At 51.3% G+C, this 21,212-nt stretch overlaps 1 protein-coding gene across 1 annotated transcript in view; it reads right to left on the bottom strand.

The window, feature by feature from the left end:
• Positions 1-17,998: 17,998 nt before the first annotated feature.
• The window catches only part of RNF121 (ring finger protein 121), a 38,157-nt gene continuing 34,943 nt past the window's right edge, over positions 17,999-21,212 (bottom strand). The window contains exon 9 of the mRNA XM_075015006.1: positions 17,999-21,150. Within this exon, the coding sequence (XP_074871107.1) occupies positions 21,030-21,150 (121 nt within the window). The 3' untranslated portion in view covers positions 17,999-21,029. The remainder of the gene's footprint in view (positions 21,151-21,212) is intronic.

Below are 21,212 nucleotides of genomic sequence, written 5' to 3'. Positions count from 1 at the left end.
TGATGCAGAGCTGATTCTGAGCACTGAATCTGATGACCATTTTCGTTCATTTTCCCAAGACTGTGATGACTGAGGCAGATGAGCCAGGACTGATGATCACATCCAACTCTTGCATTGAAGTGCTAAGGATGTACAGTTGTTCACCAGTTGGCAAGGAGTCGATAAACATTCAAAATAACATTAAGTTCACACCCGTTTATAAGCTATGCTGCATTATTATAACAACAATAGGTAACAATTTAAAATAGATACCTACAACTGAGAGGTGTTGCTCTATGGAAGTGCCTGCCTTGTGCTCATCTTGTCTTTCTGAGTGTGAGCTGGTAGTGTGAGACATTGGTGCAGGAGGCTGGGCTCTGTGCATGAGCTGCTGGAAATCAGGGCTGGGTGTGTGTGCGGGGGGGCAGGAGTCAGGACAGGAGGCTGGAAGTGATATTTTTGCAGCAGTATAAAAAGCGAATGAAGCCTATTCAGCCAGGTTCTCCCCCGAACCCTCACCATTTAAGTCACTGGAGTCAGGGGAGTTCCATCAGATAAACCCTTCGCTTGCAAAGCAAAACAATATGTTATTCCATACCTGATACCTTTCAATACCGCAGTGTACTCAGTACCGCACACCACACCTTCTACTAGCCAAACACACTGTGCCAAGCCCGCTGCCAAACCTTCCCGCCGGCTCCCACGTCTACATGCAACAGCCCTACACTCTAATACCACCCCCTCGGCAAACTGGATTTTCAGAGCTGGTAACTGATGGGTCCCCATGAGCGGTGCGGCTCTGACAGGCCTGGAACTCCTCGCCCCTTGCCCTGACGCTGACTCTTACTGTCTCCCACTGATATCCACCCTCCCAGCCCCCGTTATGGGTTTCTCTCCCCCATATAGTGACTTGACCACCCATCTAACCTCCAGGCCCCGCTGCCTCTCACCATTCCTGAGATGCCCAGGCCACCTGGTACCTCTTTGTACCCTAGTTGCCGCCTGTGGGCCACCCCTTCCGGGAAGTGAGTCTGTCCGACGGAGCTCATAACCTCAGAAATCATATCGTTGGTCTTCAAAGCGCTACAGGACTGCTTTTTTGTTTGGTGACGATACAAACTAACATGGTCACCTCTCTGCAAGTCCCCGCCCTGCAGTCCTGGCCAAGCTTGCTCCCTCGTTCCCCAGAGCAGGGCCAGAATAAGGTAAGGGCTTCAGCCTGATGGCTCAAATACCCCTCTCCAAAGAAATGCTAAAACTCGATGGCAATCCAACGCTAATTGAAAAGTCAAATAGGATCTATGGTAAAGTTCTTCCAGCTTTTAATTTGCCAGGCACCAAACAATAAAGTATCAGAGGATATTGGAAGAAAAAAAAAAAGGATCAGTTTCAGAGAGCTACAAAACCCCTAAGAAGTCTGTTGTAAAATCAATTCTTTCCTTTGTAAACTATGAACAACCACACAGAGGGGAGCAGCCGGGCTCCCTCCCTGCACCCTGTTTCTGCCACCACCTCACCTTTTCCCACCTCCTCTTGGCGGGGGAGTAGGGCTGTGGCTCTGGTCTTTGAGGACAGGCCCAGGCAAGAATGGGAGCAAGGAGTTAGCCCCCCACCGCCCCCCGGGGCCGGGGGGGTGTCCATGGGCCTGAGCGATTTAAAAGGGTCTGAGGCTTCCAGGCCATTTTAAGTTGCCAGGGATCCTGACCACTTACCTCTTTGCCCCATCTGTCAGGGGGCCAGGCTGAGCCCCCTCCCACACTCCAAACCCCTGGGCTCCAGCTTGCTCCTGCTGCACCCCAAACCCTGCATCCCAGGCTCTAACGCAAAGCCTGCGCTCCTAGCTGGAGCGCCCTCCCTGCGTCCCACACCCCAGCCTTCTGGCCAAGCCTGGCGCAAACCCTCCTGTATTCTGAACCCCTCATTTTTGTGCTCACCCCAGATTCTAGGGGGCTCCACAGAATCTAACAGCCCTGGCCTCCAGCAGACTTAACCCAGCCCTCCTCCATGCTTCACCTTCCTCCGCCCCTTCTTCCTGCCTCTGCTCCCTCCTGCGTCCTGTCCCCCATCCTTCATGGGACTTCTCCAAACCCTCGATCCCCCATCCAACCCCTGGCCTGGGCCCAGCTGCCTGTTACTCCAGGGACTTGCCCATTTCCACTACCTGTGGACTACCAAGCTAAGTCCAACCCCCAGCAGCTGTCTCTCCTTCCCCTCAAGCGGCTGCCCCCCGCCCCCCGTTCCCTGCCAAAGGGCCCTCCCTATCCCAATCCTGTTACCAGCCAGCAGCGTAGGTGGGTGGGAGGGGGGGAATCTGAGGCACAGCCTCCTCTCTCTGTGTCAGGCAGGGTGAGCAGAGTGCACACACACCCCGCCAAAGTGTTGATGAAACACGGTCCATGCTGAGAGATGCAATATATGTAAGTGCCAAATTGGCCTTTGGAACATGGAAATTCTCTAACAAAGATCGGCTCAACGACCAACACTGACATTCTCAGGCCTCCTCTTGAAGAAACACACAAAGCACATCTGAATAACAAAGAACCCATCTCAAAGGACAAGATACCACCACTGGGGGGGCTGCTGGTATCAGCCTGCTTAAGCAACCTGTCTAACGAGCCTCCATGCCTCCTGCAGCCGACGCCCCGGCTGCTTACGGAGCCGTCTCTTTACAATTCAGGTCCCTGCTTTGCAACACGGAACAAACCAGCAGTCCTGTAGCTCTTGAACAAAACAAGATTCTTTTGTTAGTCTTCAGAGCGCTACGGGCCTGCTGGTTTGTGTCCTTAGCATACAGACCAACACGCACCAGCAACATCAATAACCGTGGGCTCCGCGCCCGCTGGTGTCCGATGCCTCTTTATTTCCTTCCATCTTGCCCTGCCGAGTGGCTTAGTTTCTGTAGACCGGCTCTGCACCAATCTACTATATCATCTATCCATTCTCTGTGGGATCGGCCTCTCCTATTCGAACCGTCCATTATGCCCAATACCAGGCGTAGATTTTTTTCGTTCGTCATCCATTCTGCAAATACGCCCAAATAGTTGTAGCTTCCGTTTTATAACCTTCTGCAGCAGGTTCTCTTTCGGCTGTATCTTCCTATAGAATTCCTCACTGGTGACCTTCTGCATCCACCCTAGTCTCAGAATCTTTCTCCCTACCATCAGTAGACAAGCAATGGGACCTCTCTAAAAACAAGAAGTCCTGTGGCACCTGAAAGACTAACAGATATTTTGAAGCAGGTCTTTGCCCACTAAAGCTTCTGCTCCAAAATATCTGTTTGTCTATAAGGTGCCACAGGCCTTCTTGTTGTTTTTGAAGATACAGACTGACTCGGCGACCTCTCTGGTACGTGCCACCAATGGGACCTCTCTGTTACTACTTGCAACGTATGGGACAATTAGTCTCTTTTTAAAAAAAAGTCAGGCCGCTCTCCAGGGAGCTAAAAACGGGAGTCGCAGCAAAAACGGGGTGGATGGTCACCCTGACTTTTACTCCAGTGCCTTTTTGGGCACTTTTCCCACCTCTGCACTGCAAGCTGTCCAGGGCAGGGCCTGTCTCTCACGCTGTGTCTGTACCGCACCTTGTTCCTTGGGGCGCCCAGGACCAGGGGCCCTGATTTTGGTTGGGGGCCATGTAGCACCGAGCACTATGGGGCAGTGATTGTGGGTGGGGGCGCTAGGCATTATTGGACTCAGTCAAACCCCTCCTTATAGATGAGCTGATAGAGAAATATTGCAGCAGCTGGTCTGAGTTCAGTGGCACTGGGCAGGGAGCAGAGGGCACCTGCAGAGCCTTTCACTCCATGGGAGTGACTGGTTCCTGCAGTGCCAGCTGCAGGCGCCCTGCTGGGACGGGCGTCACTGCACGCTGGGACGGAGGGACACGGGGCTGGCACCAGTGACCTGTTTGATCACATGGGGAAGTGAGTGGAATTCTTTACCGCACAGACAAGCTGCAGCGTAACCGGCTCGGAAGAACTGAGCATGTGATCAGCTAATAATTAATTTAGTAACGCAGCGTGAGGAGACGCACAGCCCCTGCCCTCCCGCTATGCAAACGCGGCCCTTGCTGTGTAAGGTCCCGGAGAATCTCCACTTCCTGTTACTAGTGCAGAGTCTATGACAACTGGTTCTGATTTTTCCCCACTAGACGGCCGTGGGGCACATACATGAGCTCGTGCAGAACTCGGCTTACCACTGCTAGAGGGCCTTCAGCCAGTGGCCCTGTATCCTTATGTAACCCCGCAGGCACTGAGCGTGAATTCTCTGCTGTACAGCCGGGGCTGAGGGCCAGCTGGCCTTTAGCCCATGTGGCAGGGCACGAGGCCTTAGCCCAAGGTGACAGGTTCAGTCCCTCCTGCCGATGACCTGGGGCTGTCAGCGTTACTACACCGTCACTCATAGGTGAGGTCAATGGCGGTGGGGAGAGGGGTGAGATTCTTACGCTTCCTGATCTGTCGATTAGCGATGAGCCCTTGAACACAGAGGATTTGGCTGCAGTGACATTAAGGAGCTCCCAGCATTGTTCAGCTGGATGGGCTGTGCCTCCTCACAGTGCTGCCTGGCTGTCCTCTACCCCAGAGGTGGCTGCGCTGCGTGAGTGGAGGATACCATGGAAAGAAAACATAACACGCGTGCAGCCAAGCTCCGTGTGAGAGCTGCCTCTTGCTCCAAACAGTTCCCTCCTGTCTAGTGCTCAGACGTCTCCCTTCTCCGCCTGGGTCTCCCATTCTCTTCCGCTGGCGGTTGGGTTTGCCATGGGACCAGGAGGCAGGGTGTGTCAGGGCGCTGTACGCTGCCTCACCCTGGAGAACCCAAGAGCTTGGGCCAAGCAGCATGGATGAGCGTCACGTGCCCATTATCAATCCCTTTCCAAGAGGCATAACTGACCTGTGCTTTCGTTGCTGGCTCACCTGCTCCTTCCCCCCGCCCCAGGAGTGGCTTACCACCAGGCTGGGTGGCTGTTGGGTAGGTGTGTGTACTTCCTGGGCAACGTTTTGCGGAAGGAAAGGGGCTGTGGCATTCATGTGTTGCTCTCTGAGCTGGCTAAGGAATTGGCCAATAATAGCTGCTGCGGACCTAGTTGTAACGGTCAGACAAAGGACTGTGTACCCACGTAGGTGACGTCACGCTTAGAGTGAGCTGACCACCTCTTTCCCCAGGCCACGTCCTCAGCTGGCATCCCTGCACTGGTGGCCCTTCCACCATTGTCCGCACCCCTTCTAGGAGCAAAGTAAACCCGCCGCCCCCGCCTTGCCCCTGGGCTGGGGGTTGCTGGCAGGCTGCCCATGCACTAACAGAGACAGTTTTGCAAAGATTTGCAACATGGTTGTGGTTGGGCATGTTTCCCCAGGGACGGCAAGGGGTAACTCCCTGGCTGTCACGTTGCCCAACTCCCAGCCTGGGCCCCAGAGCATGGCAGGGCTGGAGCAACTCAGAGGGCCTCAGGATGGGTTTGACAAAGGGCAGACCAATGTATTTGCTCCTTGTTCTTAGGAACACCTGAACTGTGCCTAAAACAGTCCACTGGCTGCAGGCCCCAGGCCTGGGGAAGTTCAGCCACTGAAAACAGGGTCTGGTCTTGGGAATCGTAGTGGCGGGCAGGGGAGGGGCCTGCCCGAATTATAACCCTTCACCTGGCCCAATGGCGCATCGCAGCGGTGCCTCGTCCTCCCGCGGGGAGCTTTCTGCTCGTGAAGCTGCTCGGCATTGGTGTCCTTGTGCTCCCCTTTCTTGACCTGATCGGGTAGGGGCCAGCCAAGTTCTCAGGCCGGTTGCTCCAGATGTGGGTGATGGAATCAATTGTTGCCTCACTGCAAGGAACTGACACTGACCACACAACAGGCAAAGCCCTGTGTGCCCCCCGCCCCCGGCCCCCCGGCCGCCTCCCACAACGGGCACTTGTTGGGCTAGTGTCAGTTCCGAGCCGTTTTCTGGCAGCCCTCTGCTCTAAGGCGCGCTTTGCTGAGGGGCAAACCAGCAGTGCCCCAGCTTCACTCGTGCCTGGTCTGGTGTTTACACGCCTTCCGGCCCACCCTTGAATACACGTACACAACCCTGCGACGCCCCCTCTGCCCAACCCAGGGCAAAGTCCCAAAAGGGCTCACCTGTGCCTATGCTTTGGTTGGCGTTCCTGCTTGGAGCCCAGCCTTTAGCTATCTGGCTCCCTCTGGCGCTTAATGGCCTCTCACAATGGTCAGGTGTGAAGCGTGGCATTTACACCCCTCCAGGTGAAGGGCTTTGAATACAAGTGCTCAGCACCAGACGCAGCAATGGACTGGTTGGTGCCCACAAGTCGAACCGAGAGGCTGGGTCCTCCTGGTGCAACCGTGAGGTGAGAGATAACTCACAGCACCTCAGCTTCCACATCTATAAAATGGGTGCAAGGGTGGGGGAGGGGCTACCCTCTTTTGCGTGGGAATCAGGTGCTGTATCAGCATGAAGGAGCCACACACTGCACAAGAGGTCTCTGCTCCTTTTGTGCTGTTGGCCTTTTCGTGAAGGGGGCTCTGCCTAGCCTGGGTGGGCAAGAGGAGGAGCTACTGAATGAGGCTTGGGTTAATACAGGGATCTTTCACCTCAGCAGGCTTGCGGCCCAAGTGAAAATTAATTGATGGGCTAAAAGGCTCCCACTCTTCCCACTGGCCTCCAGGGCAAGCGTTCACCGGGCGTTAGCCTGGGCCTGTAGTCCCCCATGGAAGCATCCCTGAAAAGGGATGAGAAGCCAGTAGCCTATCTAGGGCCTCTTTTACCCACTTCCCCCACGTTTGGCAGCAGGGAACAAATTCCCTGGGACATTCCAGCTGATGGCTTCACACGCCTGCAGGGCTTTCATATCCAGTTCCACAGCCCTTTTCCAGCAGGGATTTTAGTCAATTCCCTCCAGAGGTGCAAGGAGAGCGGGGTGAGCCAGCGTGTTCAGCACGGGGTGGGGGGTAGGGGAGTAGCCAATCAGATATTACACGGGCAGCCTCTTCAGCTGTTTCCAGCTGCTACAGCCAATTGGCTCTCCCCACATGGCTCTTTGGTGTGACCCTTGAGTCAGCTGTTTGGTTGGAATTCCTCTGTTTTCTAACAGAGCAAAGGCTGCAGTTTCCTGCCTGGCTCTGATGGTCGGCAGGTGAGCCTTTTGCTAGGGAGAGGGAGCTGGGTTGGGGCCACAGCCCGTTTCTTGTCGGTTGCAGGGAGACAGCTTGGGCATGTCAGCAGCTTCGTGGCTGCCACATTGGACGGGGGGGTGGGAGCTGGGTGGGTAGCTAAGTAGCTTCAGTGTCCGGCTCACTTCTCCGGCATGAAGACTGCAAAATCCCTACTTTCCTCTACCCTGAAACCCCATCTGAACCTCTCAAGCCATCTGAGTAGCTTATGTGCTCTCCCACACTCTATTCCCACAGGCACATTGGAGTATAGTTAAACTATTTGGGAACCACATGACATTAAAAGTAATTAACGCAAGTTCCTTTCCAAACCACCCCCCACACACATATACACATTTTACCCATATTGCACACAAGAGAGTGCCAGTCAAATGACAGCTTCTGACCATCACCACCCCCATCACCATGTACTCCAAGCGCCTGCCCTGAGGCCATCCCCGCCCACATCCTAACCCCCAGCCATAATCTCATTCTCACCCCCACCCCCCGCACTCCACCCTGCACAACATTTTTGACAGGCACTGTCATTTTACAGCCCTTCTGCCAGCCACCCCACCAGGAGCCACCCCCCTGAAGGAGGGGCTGTGACAAAACAATTCCTGTAAGAAATGTAAGGTACTTTCACTCCCCGCCTTTTGCTCTGAAAGGCTGGACAAACTACAGCTAGATAAACTTTCACTATGATGTTTGTTTCACCACTTGTTCTCTGCACCCCCCCACACCCAGGAGCTGACTCACAGGCCCTGTTTCAGGCCAGAATGGATTATTAGATCGTCATCTGACATCCCGTACAGCACAGGCTATTAATTTTCAGCCCATCGCCCCTGTACTGAAGTTCCTAGCTCGGGTGTGATGCCCCATCTCCCAGCAAAGCATCCAGTCCTGAACAGAAGGTGCAGAAAACATCAATTTGCTCAGTAGCACGTTCAAAGGCACAGTCATCCTGACTGTAACATCCTGATGTCTTTTTACTAGTCTGAAAAGATCTGATTTTTTTGCATACAGACCTGGGGCTGTGGTCCATCTCAGCCCCTCAGTGCTGCAGTAACAAAAAAGTGCCATTGTAGCTTAACAACCAGGTAAAAGAAGCAGTGAGAGAGAAAGCGGCATTGTTTGAAAAAAGGAAGTTAAAGCCCAATGATGAAAATAGAAAGGAGCGTAAACTTTATAAAGTGTAAAAACGTAATAAGAAATGCCAAAAAGGAGTTTGAAGAAGAACTAGTCAAAAACTCAAAATGTAATAGGGGTTTGGAACAGGTGCCATATGAAGCCAGATTAAAAAGACTGGGACTTTTCAGACTAGAAGAGAGACTTGGGGGATGGGAGGATATGATGGAGGTCTATAAAATCATGACAGGTGTGGAAAAAAGTGACCAAGGAAAAGTTATTTACTTGTTCCCATCAAAACTCAGGGTCACCAAATGAAATTGATGGGTAGGAGGTTTAAAATTAACTAAAGGAAGTTTTTCTTCATGTGATGCACAGCATTAGCTTTTTGCCACAGCATTGCATGGAAGCTTTTGCTGAGTTGCTTGTCCACTGGGACCCCAATCTCTTTTCTCATTCGCTGCATTCCAGCACACAGCTTTCCTCCCTCTGGCCCGTACCGTCTTCTGCTGTTGCTTGTGGGGCTTTATGTCTGTGACAGCCAACACCGCAGCAGGGTTCAAAAATAAACCAGATTAGCCCACAGGGAACAGGTCTATCAAGGACTATTGGACAAGCGGGTTAGGGATGCAACTCATGCTCTGGTTGTCCCTAGCCTCTGCCTGCCAGAAGGCACGAGTGGGTGACAGGCAGAATTACTCGATTCCACGCTCTGTTCATTTCCTCTGGGGCACCTGGCCAGGATGATCATGGCATCTTATGACTAGAAGGCACCACAGAAGGTCATTGAGTCCAGTCCCCTGCCCAAAGCAGGACCAACCCCCCACTACACTATCCCAGCCAGGACCTTGTCAAACCCGGACTTAAGAATCTCTAGGGATGGAGATTCCACCACCTCTCTAGGTAACGCACTCCACTGCTTCACCACCCTCCTGGTGAAATAGTTTTACCTAATGTCCATCCTCAACCTCTCACATGGTAACTCAAGCCCATTGTTTCTTGTGCTGCCTCTCTCCATCCACTTCAGAACCCCCTTCAGGAAGTAAAAGGCTGTTATCAAATCACCCCTTACTCTTCTGCAAACCAAACAAGCTCAAATCCCTCAGCGTCTCCTCATAGGTCTTGTGCTCCAGCCCCCTGATCATTTTGGTTACCCTTCACTGGACCCTGATAGATTATATGGCCCTTTAGTCTGACCCAGTCTGGCTGATGTTCTTTGAGTCCTCTGTGTGATGGCTCCATACTCTTTACTTAATGTTACACCAGCTGCAAGTTTTATCAAAAGTTGTTCATGATGTAGAAATCTGGAAGCGCGTCTCAAGGAAAATGATGAATAGGGGCAGGAGCTCCATCACTCACTGCAGAAACCCCTATTTGACTGGGACACCCCACAAACACCTTTAGGAAATCTGGCAGGGGGCCACTCCATGTAACATACCTTATGGATTAGCGGGATGATTTGTCTGTATTGCTCAGATAAAAAGAATGTGGGAAAAGGCCCCTGGGAAATGAAAACCTTCAGGGGCTAGATTTCTACATCATGAACACCCAAGAAAGGGCAAATCTTGCTTCCAATCATGCTGCTGTGCTGTCTTCCAGAAACATTTACTACTCTGATAAATGATGAGTAAGTCTTGGTGAAACTGCCCCGACAATGAGTATTACAGAGGGAGGGGAAAGATTTTGTGATTCAAAGGGTTGAGAATCAGCTCAGCAATAGGCAATACAGGATTAAGACCAGGAAGATCAAGCAGACTGGGGACTTATCCCCAAAAGACCTGGGTGGAAGTGCTACTGCTTGAACTGAATATCTAAACTAGTGGTCCCTCAACATTGGAGGGTCAGGCTTTCCTTCCCCTGGGACTCAGGACCAGCTGTGGGGCTGCAGCATGGGGCGATGGGGTAAGGGGACTGGGGCTGGGCTAAAGCCAGGAGGGAAGCTGCGGTCAGGAGCACAGCCAGGACAAAAGTGGGGATGAGGCGACCAGGGCGTGGGGATTAAGAAATGGGAGGGTACTAAGAGCTGCACCCCCTCGAACAGTCTTCCCACTGCCCCAGAGACTTGCAAGGCACAGTTTGGGAAGCTCCGATCTAAGCACTTAGAAGACAGAGAGCGGAACCAGGTAATCCACTGCGCCCTTCCCTCTCCCCTTTCTGTCCTTACGCGCTGCTGCCCTGCAGGCCGTGGTGGAAGGAGCCATGGAGATCTCATTGACATAAAAAGCATGTGCTTGGAATCTGGACTCCTGCCCTCTTTTCTCAGCTCTGCCCTGGCAAGCATCCCGCTGGGGCAAGCTGGGGCTTCTGCAGCCCACTTTCCTCTTCTCTGCAAGAAGGATAATACCTAGAGGGGGCCAGTAGGCATACGCTGACTACTGGAAGCTGAGAAGAGCCCCACTCGTGACTGTGTTTTGGATTAGCTTCTGGTTGCATTGCAAAAGAGAGGCACAGCAGCCTGACACAAATCTGTTCTACGGGTGGTTTACAGGGCAAGGGATAAAGGATAAAGGGATAAAGGATGTCCTTGGCGGCGAGAACTCCAGCCCCTCACTCGCTGCAGTGTGTTCTCCAGTGGAGCGCCCCACCCCTGCCGTACTAGGGCAGTGACCTTTTCACTAGTGCAGACCCCCTATCACCCACCCCCAAACCACTTGCAGACCTCCCTCACAGCCCATTCTAGCCGCTAAATGAAAAAGGAAACCACCACACCGGTTTTTCCGACAGCAATTCATAACCACATTGGAAAATATTTAATTTAAAAATAATAATAGGTTGTAACTTTGCAATTTATTTAAAACTTATTTTCTATGATCATTTTGCACTGCCCTTGTGGACCCCCAGGGGCCTATGGAGCCCAGGTTGGGAATCCCTGTGCTAGGGCTTCCGCCGCTTCCTAGGGGAGCTATTAAGCAGAACTGCTACTCAGATACTTTCCACCGCCAACTCCAAGTTTCCCATTACTCATTTGCCTTTCCAGTTCCATGCTGTGTACTCACAGCGGGCAGTCCCGCCCCCAGTTCATGCTTAAGCACTACCGATATTCATAATTGTTTTCCTCGTGGATTGCTTGACTGCAGGCTTTGAAAGCCAATTGCGCCTGCCTCTTCTCTAGCTCAAGATGAGCAAATCAGAGAATTTTAACACGTGGTTTGAACCAGGATGCAAATTTTCTGGGACATTATAGGGGCTCTTTTGCATACTTGGCTTAATCTAATTCTTGACTCCTCCCCCCACCCCTCTGCTCTCTGATTTGCTCATCTTGATAATTTTTTTCTGATTTGTCAACCTTGATTTCTGTTTTTGGTTCTCTGTGCCTTTAATATTGAGTGTGTTCTGGTATGGTGATGGGCTGAAGAAGTGGGTCTGTCCCACGAAAGCTCATCACCAAATAAATTATTTTGTTAGTCTTTAAAGTGCTACTTGACCGCTTTTTTGTTTTGATAATCATTCTACTCTCAGTGCAGTTGCTTTTCCCTCAATCCTTTGGCTTTTCTCCAGAGCCTGCAAGATCCTTCCACAGCAATTTAGTCGCAGCAATGCAGTCACTTATAACACAACAGCAGTCCTGGAGAAAATCACTAAAGACAACAGCGGGATGTGGAAGAGAATGAGAAGCTGAGGTGGCATATCCTCTTTGTACACCCTTTACAATTGTGTTGCACCTCTAGGTTGCATTCAAATCTGACTTGCTCTTCCCCCAGAAGATATCCAAGAGCAAGCTTCTTCTGCGTACTCATGTGCCATCAGCTTTGTTCTTTAGGTGCTGCTGTAATATGTGTGGGAATGAGGCCCTGTTGTTCTAGGTGCTGCACAGATACAGTAAGAGATAATCCTTGCACTGAAGAACCAGACATGACAGACCTTGGTGGAAGCAGAAACAGAGGCAAAGGAAGGGACATGTCCCAGGTCTCACATCTCTCCTAGGTCCCAAAGCACACCCTCCTCTTCTCCTCTCTCCTGCCTTCCATGGGAGGCTCATACAAAGTGCAGCTGCCAAAAGTCTTCCTCCCCAGTTCTCGTGCCAAACGGCCGTGCCTTGCAGTGCCTGACGACACACTGGACAGCCCATAGCCTGCTGCCGTCTCATGTGGCTCAAGGCACACACCCAACATTGGGTAAGTCAGCCCATGGTTTAGGAGTGGTTCTAGATGCCCTGTGGACACTAAGCTCTTGCCTTCTATCATTGCTGATTGGAAGCAGACTCCATCCCCACCCAGTGGATCATGCTTTGTTGTGGTCCAACAGAGAGTTGCATATCCCCACAACACCCCTTTGTATCTGGGCAGGAAGCAGTAAGTCCTTAAACTCCAGTGAATACTGAACATGCTCCAAGGCGTTCCTTTAGTAATACCCGCTATCATGAGCGCATCACCCACATGCTTGGCCATCAGAACTGGTTTCCCACAGAACAGACTCAAGTTCAAGGTCTCAGTCCTCATGTTCAAGGCATTCAATGGCATTTGCCCAAGCTATCTCAACAAGCCCTTGGAGCTCTGGGACAAGGCTCATGGTCAACATCAGAGCTCCACTGTGCCTGTTGACTGACTGTAAGGGGACAGCAGAGAAATACATTCCCCTGATAGCCGAACACCACCAAGTTTCATCGCTTTCTGGTCTAAGCACAAGGTGCACGTCTTTGATCAGATCTTCTGTAAGGAACCAATGTTCCACAGCAGACACAAAAGAGATCAAGTTAAGTAAAAACCCTCCGCTTTCCCACTGGAGAGAATCAGACAGACAAAGACTAGTCATACTGCATAGTACACATCTGGAAAGATCTCAGGTACCAGGGTAATGAGAGCGGTTTCAGAATCTGAGTCATTGGAAACCTGCCAGCTGCTTTGCTTTCCTCTGGGTCAGGTCCCTGGCTTGGTCAGTCTGTCTGGTGACGTCTCCCTTTAGCTTGGTAAAAGAGGGCTACATAACACACGGCAAAATATTCCATTCAGCTTAGACATTTAAGACTGGAGCTGAAACAAAATTCAAGCTTGGCTTATTGCACTGTCCTCAGATGCGCCTAGTTAAGAGGTCCTGTGCTTACTGTTCCATTCTCTCATTTGGACTGAACTGAGCTCCATCCCGACAGGTATCTCTACACCAGGTTTCCCAACCTACAGGTTAGGACCCAAACATGGGTCATGATTACATTTCACAAGGGTTGCCGGCTAGGCTAGGCTGCGCTGGGCTGGGCAGCTCCACAGGTGGCCATTAAGAAGCCATTCACATCCCTGAAGTGATTCTCAACTTCTTAATTGGATTAACAGCTGTCAGGCAGTTAAGCCAATCAATTACACTGAGAACCATTTCAGCTGCAGGGCAGAGAACTGCATACCTGAGGAGCAGCGCCCAGCTCAGGTAAAGTGGGGGCCTGAGTCCGAGGTTGGGAAGGAGGGCAGAGCTGATCAGCTCCCTGGCTTCCAGCCTCTGCAGGAGATGGGGTCCCCCCAGACCCCAGCAGGGTTCCCACAGCTGGCACTTCCAGCTGGGGGGGGAAATCAAGCCCCCCACCCAACCCCGGCTAGACATGGGGAGTGTGGGTCTTCTCCCTGGCCCCAGCCAGGGTTCCTGTGGCTGGCTCTGCCCCAGCCAGCTTCCAGAGTGCAGGTCAAAGTTCCCCCCACACCCAGCTGACTCGCACTGCCAGCTGGAGCTCCACGCCCCAGTACCTGTACACGCCCCAGCTGCCTCCAGCCTGTCATGACTCCTAGCCCCTGAGTGCGACTCCCCAGCCCCCTTCAGCCCAAGTGACTCCCAGCCTGAGTGTGACTCCCCAGCCCAAGTGTGACTCTCCTAGTGCCTGAGTGAGACACCCTAAGCCCCCTGCAGTCAGCGTGTGCCTTCCCTAGCCCTCTTTGGCTCCACAGCGACTCCTAGCCCCAGTGTGCCACCTAGCTGACTCCAGTAGCCCGATTGTGGGGTTTACACCGGGGGGAGCAGTTGGGGGTTGAGTGTCTTTCCACCACCACAGCGCTGACTAACTGTAGTAAATGTAGTGTTATTATTTTATTAGTATATTCCCCCTTTTCTATGAAATGACTATTACAAATATATCAACACGAGGGGCACAATTCTTGCCTCAGGCGCAAAATTAGTTAGTTACAGCTCTGCTCTCCCCCCTGCCACTGCCCCCCACCCCCCATTTTTGAATTGGTGTAGGTGTCCAAGGCTAATGTCTACACTAGCCCCCCCTTTCCAAAAAGGGGATGCTAATAATAATAATAGCAGCCACGGCACTTCGAAAGTGCCGCTTCCAATCACGAGCGGCTTGTCTACAGGGGGTCCTTTTTGAAAGGATCCTGCCAATAGAAATAAGGGGATTTGGAAGTGTGGGGGCACCTTTCAAAAAGGACCCCATGTGGACAAGCAGGACACAACTGTAAGCGGCACTATCGAAGTGCTGCGGCCGCCATTCTGCTAATATTCACTGCAGCGCCTCGTTAGCATCCCCCTTTTGAAAGGAGGAGGGGCTAGTGTAGACATAGCCCAAGTCTTCCTGAATTAACAAAATGGGTCCCCCTCTGGAAAAGGTCGGGAACCGCTGCTCTACGCAGAGCAGGGGTGAGCTTCAGAACCAGAGCCCCAGCCCAAAATGCATCTTCCAAGTGCCATCTGGGACAGCTAACCTTAGAGGGCTGAACAAGTCCCGCCAATGAGACTGTCAGGCCCAGCGCCTCATCTGTCGGTGGTGTTCAGTACCACACACAGCTCTAGAAATGCAAGAAAGATCATATCATTTGAGTTATGGCATCTCCCTGCTCCCACGAATTAAAGCACTGGATGCGTCAGTCACAACGGTCAACTGGAGCTAGACGGTCGTCTGCTGCTGTTCTTCCTTCCCAAGAACAGGGCAATGCTCTACAACTTGAATGTTCCAGATTTTGGGTGTCTCTCTTCCAAACAGTACAATACATTGGGTCCAGCTGGTTCCACAATACGTCTTTGTCCACACTACAAAAGCGACTTGTTGAGAAACCGGCCCTCTTGGGCTTCCATCGACAGTGAGGATGGTTGGTTGTTGGCGTGGACAGAGTCAAATATTTCTAGCTAGAGTTGAGGGTGGACATCCACCACTTTCAGTGTAAATTTAAAAAAAAAAAAAGTGCCTCTCATGCCCACTAGGTACATGTATGAAAAGCTGAAGAACCATCATTAACGCAGGAGCGGAGATGATCGGCCACACCCCAAGCTTGCGTCAGGAAAAAGCTGAAAGTGAATGGATGATATTCAGATACATTGAAAGGTCTGACCATGGCTCTTGTTGAAGCAAGAGGGTGCACACGCATTGCAATGGCCTGGGCAAACTGAAAAACGGAGATCCGTCCAGACACGTCTGGTCAAGTATCTCAACTGATACCTGCTGCTGGAGTACAAGGGGAAGAAAGCGAGAAGGTGGGCGAGGTGGAGCCCAGCAATACATCTGGCTGAAAAGGATTTGCACTTCAGAGCCTCCTCACCTTAAGCTGCTGGAGAAGGTCAGTAAGCAGCCAGTGCAATCTCGGAGACACATATGACATGGTCCATGTGAATAACTTTCTAAGAAAAGGAGGCAGCTGTGTTCTGCGCAAGCTCATGCCTCCATTGTCTTCGTGCGTAGGTCCATGTGCAATAGGAAGAGTCAGCCTCTGCGTCAAGCAATGACTGCCAAAAAGTATTCACGGCTGCCACTGTGACCACCCTCACTATGGACAGAGTAACAGGCAGTCCCACACCCTCGGTCACATGCGATGATATCAACCTGTCTCTAACAATTGCCCAGCAACACCTAAACTCGCTCATCCAAGCACCCTCTGCACCAGACGCTGAGAGCAAGATGCCCCCCTACCTAGCTCCAGCGAAACAGACCTGAGATTATCCCCAGGGAACGATGGTTACACCTGCAGTTCTCTTGCTGCTTACAGGTATCAAGAGCCACGAGTCCTTCTCCTAGTGCAGATGCCCCAGGAAGCGCATGGATCAGGTGGGACATTAAGACCCCAAAGCTGGCCAGCTGATCTGGAAAAGATTCAACACCGAGTTCCTCAGCTGCGGGCTATCTTGCACCAGAATAACTTTTGGAAGTGGCTGCTTCGTGTCCTAGAACGAAAGCCCGTGGAGGCACAGACAGCTGCCAGGAACCATTGCAATCTGTTGTGCTCGCCACAACAGATAGGAACAGAAGCACTCCCTCACATGCGTGCAGCCTAACAATGTCTATGGCACAAACCGGAGTGCAGCCTTTTGACGGCAGTGGCCCCATCTGCACGAGTCCATGGTGTGATGTAACCAGCATCACATGAGGACATACGTAGTGTTTAATTTGTGCCAGGGTGGATCCCCGGCACTTTGGGGCACGGTCGTTCATCGCCCCAAGCACTTCTGGGCTTGGCATATCAGTTACAGACGTAAGAGAAATGCTTGAGCCCCAACTCCTCTTTAGTTACAAATTAAGCTTGGGGCTTGTATCAGAACTGGTTACAATTAAGTTACTTCCTGCGGACATTTTCAAACACTGATATGAGGGTCTTAAATCCTCCTTGATCAAAAAAGGCGAGGTTAATCTTTGCTCTTGAGTAGTCACAGGTAATACACTAGGTGCTCCTGTCTTCCACAGAAGACTTGAGCTCAGCTCCTCCACCTCCAGTTCCAAATACGTTACTTAGCTACCCAGGCCAAGCAATGGTCTAAAGCAGGAGTCAGCAAGCTTTCCGAGGCGGAGGGCTGATATTTGACCTTTTCACCTCTATGTACGGTCCAGTGCCAGTGATACTTTTTAAAGTCATTCATGGTCTTACTCGCAACAGTTTCATTAATAAATAAATGAAGATGCAGAGCTTTACCGTGTAGGGGGTGGTTGGTAGCATTAGCTGCTCTTTTGTAAGCCCACAGGTGGCCTGGCTTTGAGCAAGCTCCCCACGGCATAAGGGGAAGAGGGGCTGGGCTGAGCTCCTTCCTCACGTGCCGATGAAAACTGGCTCATGTGCCACTCTTGGCACCTGTGCCAGGGGTTGGTGACCCCCCGTTTAAAGTTTTGAAAATGGCCTTGTGATTTTGGGTGCTCACCTGGGAGTGTCTAGACAGTGCCTGGTTTTCACAGGCTGGGTCTTCAGCCCTTTGAGCCTCTTCCCCACCTTTTAAGCATTTGAAGTTGAGCACTGGAAAAAATATGGCCATGAGGTTAGGTCATAAACATTTCATTAATAGCAGCAGGGGCTTGGAAAAGTGAAACGTTTATGACCTGACCTAATGGCCACATTTTCTCCCATTTGAGTGTAAATACCCAGACAGGTATATCGTCATACTGACAAAATGACCGTGACCATCATTATCTGCCCTGCTACTTTACCTCCCCATCTCACCTATGCTACAACTAAAACAGGTTTAATAATCAGATTGTGTCATTGCTACCTGGTGAATTAGGGCCAGCCCCCTAATTCTTGGAACAGCCATGTGTCATCCCCTGGGTTTGTGACTCCACATTGCATGATCTTGTCCACATGGGTTTAAATCAGAGGAAAAAGGGTAAGCAACCCCTTAGTGGGTTGGGGATACGGTATGTTCATCCTGAGTGACTTGCGGACAGTCTAGCAGAGAGTTGGAAGAAGACTCTTCCAGCCCTGCAACAGTCTACACCGCTACCAGGGGAGACATATGATTGGCTGCCAAGAGAGTATTAACCACACATGGGGCAGACACAGGTGATGTTTTCTGCTAACCATGCCAGTAACTGCCTTTCACTGCCTACACTTGGAAGAGAAACACACACGCACACAGCACTACTCACCATCAAAGACTCTATTTTGTTTTTTGGCACAGCGTTGAGTTTTCACTTCACAAAACCCAAACAAACTTGAATCAATGGAGAAGGTTACACAGTCAAGTCCAGTTTCCTTCCAGAGCAAATAAAGACACAGTCTATGTTGCTTTAGAGCGCTCACCGAGAGGTAGGGGAAAAAACGTGGCTTTTGTTCAGAGGGAAGATCTACTTCCACTTCTTCCTGAATTTCCTTCTTTCCACCCTGTGAGGTCTGACTCTCCCCAACATACATGGTTTTCTTCACCCAACTGTGAATTCACATGGTTTTCCTGTCTCCAGAAGTAACAATGCATCCATGTTCAACAGGCAGATTTTGAAACTATTTTGTTTTAAAGACCCCTACGATAAATGTTTGAGAACAGACAGGCTGGGAAGTGCTCTTACCGTTGATCTACATAGGATGTGCACAGAGTAATGTAAATATGCAGCCCTGCAGTTGAGCATCCATGAAGGAGTAATGGTGGTTTGAGTATGACATTCTCTCAAAGAGGCCTGCCAAAGCACCTCAACTGTCCTTCTGGCTCACCGTGCTCCTGCTGACCCCAGGACAGCTGCATGGATCAGCCAACATACCCAAGGCCTGCAGCACCGTCCTTTGCTTCTCTTGATGCTGCCACTCTTATGGGCATGTGCTATCTACTGAGAGAGAACCAAGACAGAAAGATGAGCAGCCCTCTGCAGGCCTTGGTGACTGACTTCCTAACTCTGTGGGCACTGACGGACACAGGGTCATTGACACTTTTCAAACGGCAGAATTCACTCACAAAAGCCCGAAACTGCCAAAACACGCCAAGAGCTCCTGCTGCAACAAGCACCCATGTGCCTGGAGACCTGCAAGGCCCTGGCACAGAGGTGGATGCGATACGGCAAAGAATTGGAAGCCCACATCACTATTCTCCAACCTGCGTCAGAGTTTATGCTCCAGAGATGCTTCTAAAGACTGAGCCCCATAGACTTAGCAGACACCTGTGTCGAAACTGTTCCCACAGCCATACTGCAACCAGACTGCTGCAGGCCACTCTTGTTATTCAGACGCTCGTGGAGGATGTTCAGTATCTCTTTATAGGCTGTGGAGACAGAGACCAGGATTGCAACCACCCCAAAGAAGAGGTATATTTAGCTTTATCTCCAGCGGACAGATTTGTTGGCAGACTTTGCAAGCCCATTCGTGTGCCGGGGAGGTTAACGGGAAAACCAACCAACCAAGACTCGGGCTTTGCGCTAAGGATGCCTGGGCTTTCACAGAAAGTCCACTCGGCCGGAAGAAGCTTGAACTGTTGGCTGAAGAGGTCTCGATCCATCATGAGCTCATACGTATGCCATGAGGCAAGCTCCGGTGAAACTTCATTTACTGCCTACCCCACACCAGGAGTGGATTCCTCATCCCCCTCTGACACCCAGTCACCTGTTGCAGTAAGGACACCAGTCACTAAGACACTGATGCTTTTATAATCTAACTCATGCGTCAAAATATGTTGGTAACGGGGCACTTGTCAACCAGGGCCATGTTTAGAACTCCTGACTCATGATGAATAGCGCATTGCACCACAAAGGGCGTATGAATCATAATCTGGCCCTACGTCACCAGAATATATTGATAAAGCCTTTCAGTAAGCTTGCCAAACAGCGAGAGGCAGTCATCTCCAAGGGGTGCCCCGGGCAGCGTGAAACAAGATTCTGTCGTTCTCCTAAGAGGAGCACATCTCTTTAGCCCTTTGGTAGGGTGGTTGGCTTGCAACACACCCAAGTTTCTTCCTCTGCCATTGTTCAGGGAAAGCTCGAAAAAGGGGCCATTTGACACGTGCCCCCTTCAGGAGATGCGTCTGTCCTGAGCTGTTGGCAAAAGCAAAGAGCCACAGCTGTCTGATCTGCCATCCCCTTTTGGGATGGGGTGTGTGCATGTGCGTGTGATCCCAAGAGGGCTAGGGTCACTCAGCATGTAGACGCTGCCCTAGAAAGTGTTAATGGAGATGGAGTATTCCAGAACAGGTAAGAGGTTTGCCACCTGAGACCGTATCCACAACACTGTCCTGACTAATGGGTTCGGTTCCTGTTTTGCACCTTGCTCACCAAGGTGGGAGGGGAGCACAGCCTGGTTCCTCCCTTCATGTTTTGCACAGGAGGTGGCTGCAGTCCCACCCCTGGACAGTGCACACGATACAGGACTGCAAGGTTCCCTCCCTTTGGTGTAGTGACTAGTGGCCTGCATTCCACCTTTGCAGTGAGCCCCAAAACACAGGCCCAGCACTCGGTGTCTGCTCTCCCGGGCAGCACTAGCCACAGGTGGATGGCTAGTGTTGTGCATCCACATAGAGAAGGAAGAGGGTGTGTAAGAAGTCTAAGGTCTCATGCCTCCAGCTTCACAGTTCCGAGCGTTGCTCCCAGCAGTCGCCTTTTCTGAGGTTAACTGAGTTTACTCTTTCACCATCTGGCCCTGACTGCTGGGGAATCCATCTGGCTCTTACAGCAATCAAGGACCATAGAAGCCCTCAGCCGCTAGTTGACTGCAGAGTCGCTGGCAACTGCCACAAAGAAGAGACCTTAGCAAGTGCCGAGGAACCTGATCTAGCCAGAGGAAGTTGGGAGCTAGCTAGCAAGCTGCTGGCAGGTTCTGCGAGAGGTTCTGCTAACTTCCAAAGCCAGCTTGGCCTTCTCTGCTCTCGGGGAATAAGACAACTAAGTGGAGAAGTGCTTGGAGGAGGGAAGTGGGACGAATGTTAATTTGCTTTTTAATCTGCAATATAAAGTTTTAAATATGTTCATTAAAATAATTGTTTAAAAAAAGAATACCCTTCCCCTGCCCCAGCATCAACCTGCTTTGCTGGATGCTGGCCATGACAAAGTCTTTCCCTTAGTCCCCGGAGATGTGTCGTGGTGGTGTATAAGATCCTGAGAGGTGAATGTTACAAGCAATTCTTCCTGGCCAGCTGCTGCCCCCCGCCACTGCTGTAGAAGTCCTGCTGGGATGTCCGTGGCTTGTTGGATGCTCAGGAGTTATTCCAGCCCCAGGATGTAGTTGATACCTTGTACCAGTCCAATTATAACAGGTTGCCAGGCCACCAGGTAGCGTAGCCAGTCAAGCAGCTGCCCGTACATGACATGTGGCCTTTCCCAGCTATGTGTGGAAAAAGTTAAAGCAGCAAAACTGGGAAGCAGAGAGAAAAGTGGGGTGGATGA

Source organism: Carettochelys insculpta, chromosome 1 (genome assembly GCF_033958435.1).
Source record: "Carettochelys insculpta isolate YL-2023 chromosome 1, ASM3395843v1, whole genome shotgun sequence".
NCBI classification, from domain to species: Eukaryota; Metazoa; Chordata; order Testudines; family Carettochelyidae; genus Carettochelys; species Carettochelys insculpta.
Note: the sequence above shows the minus strand (reverse complement) of the source record. Positions and strands in the feature narration are given on the sequence as shown.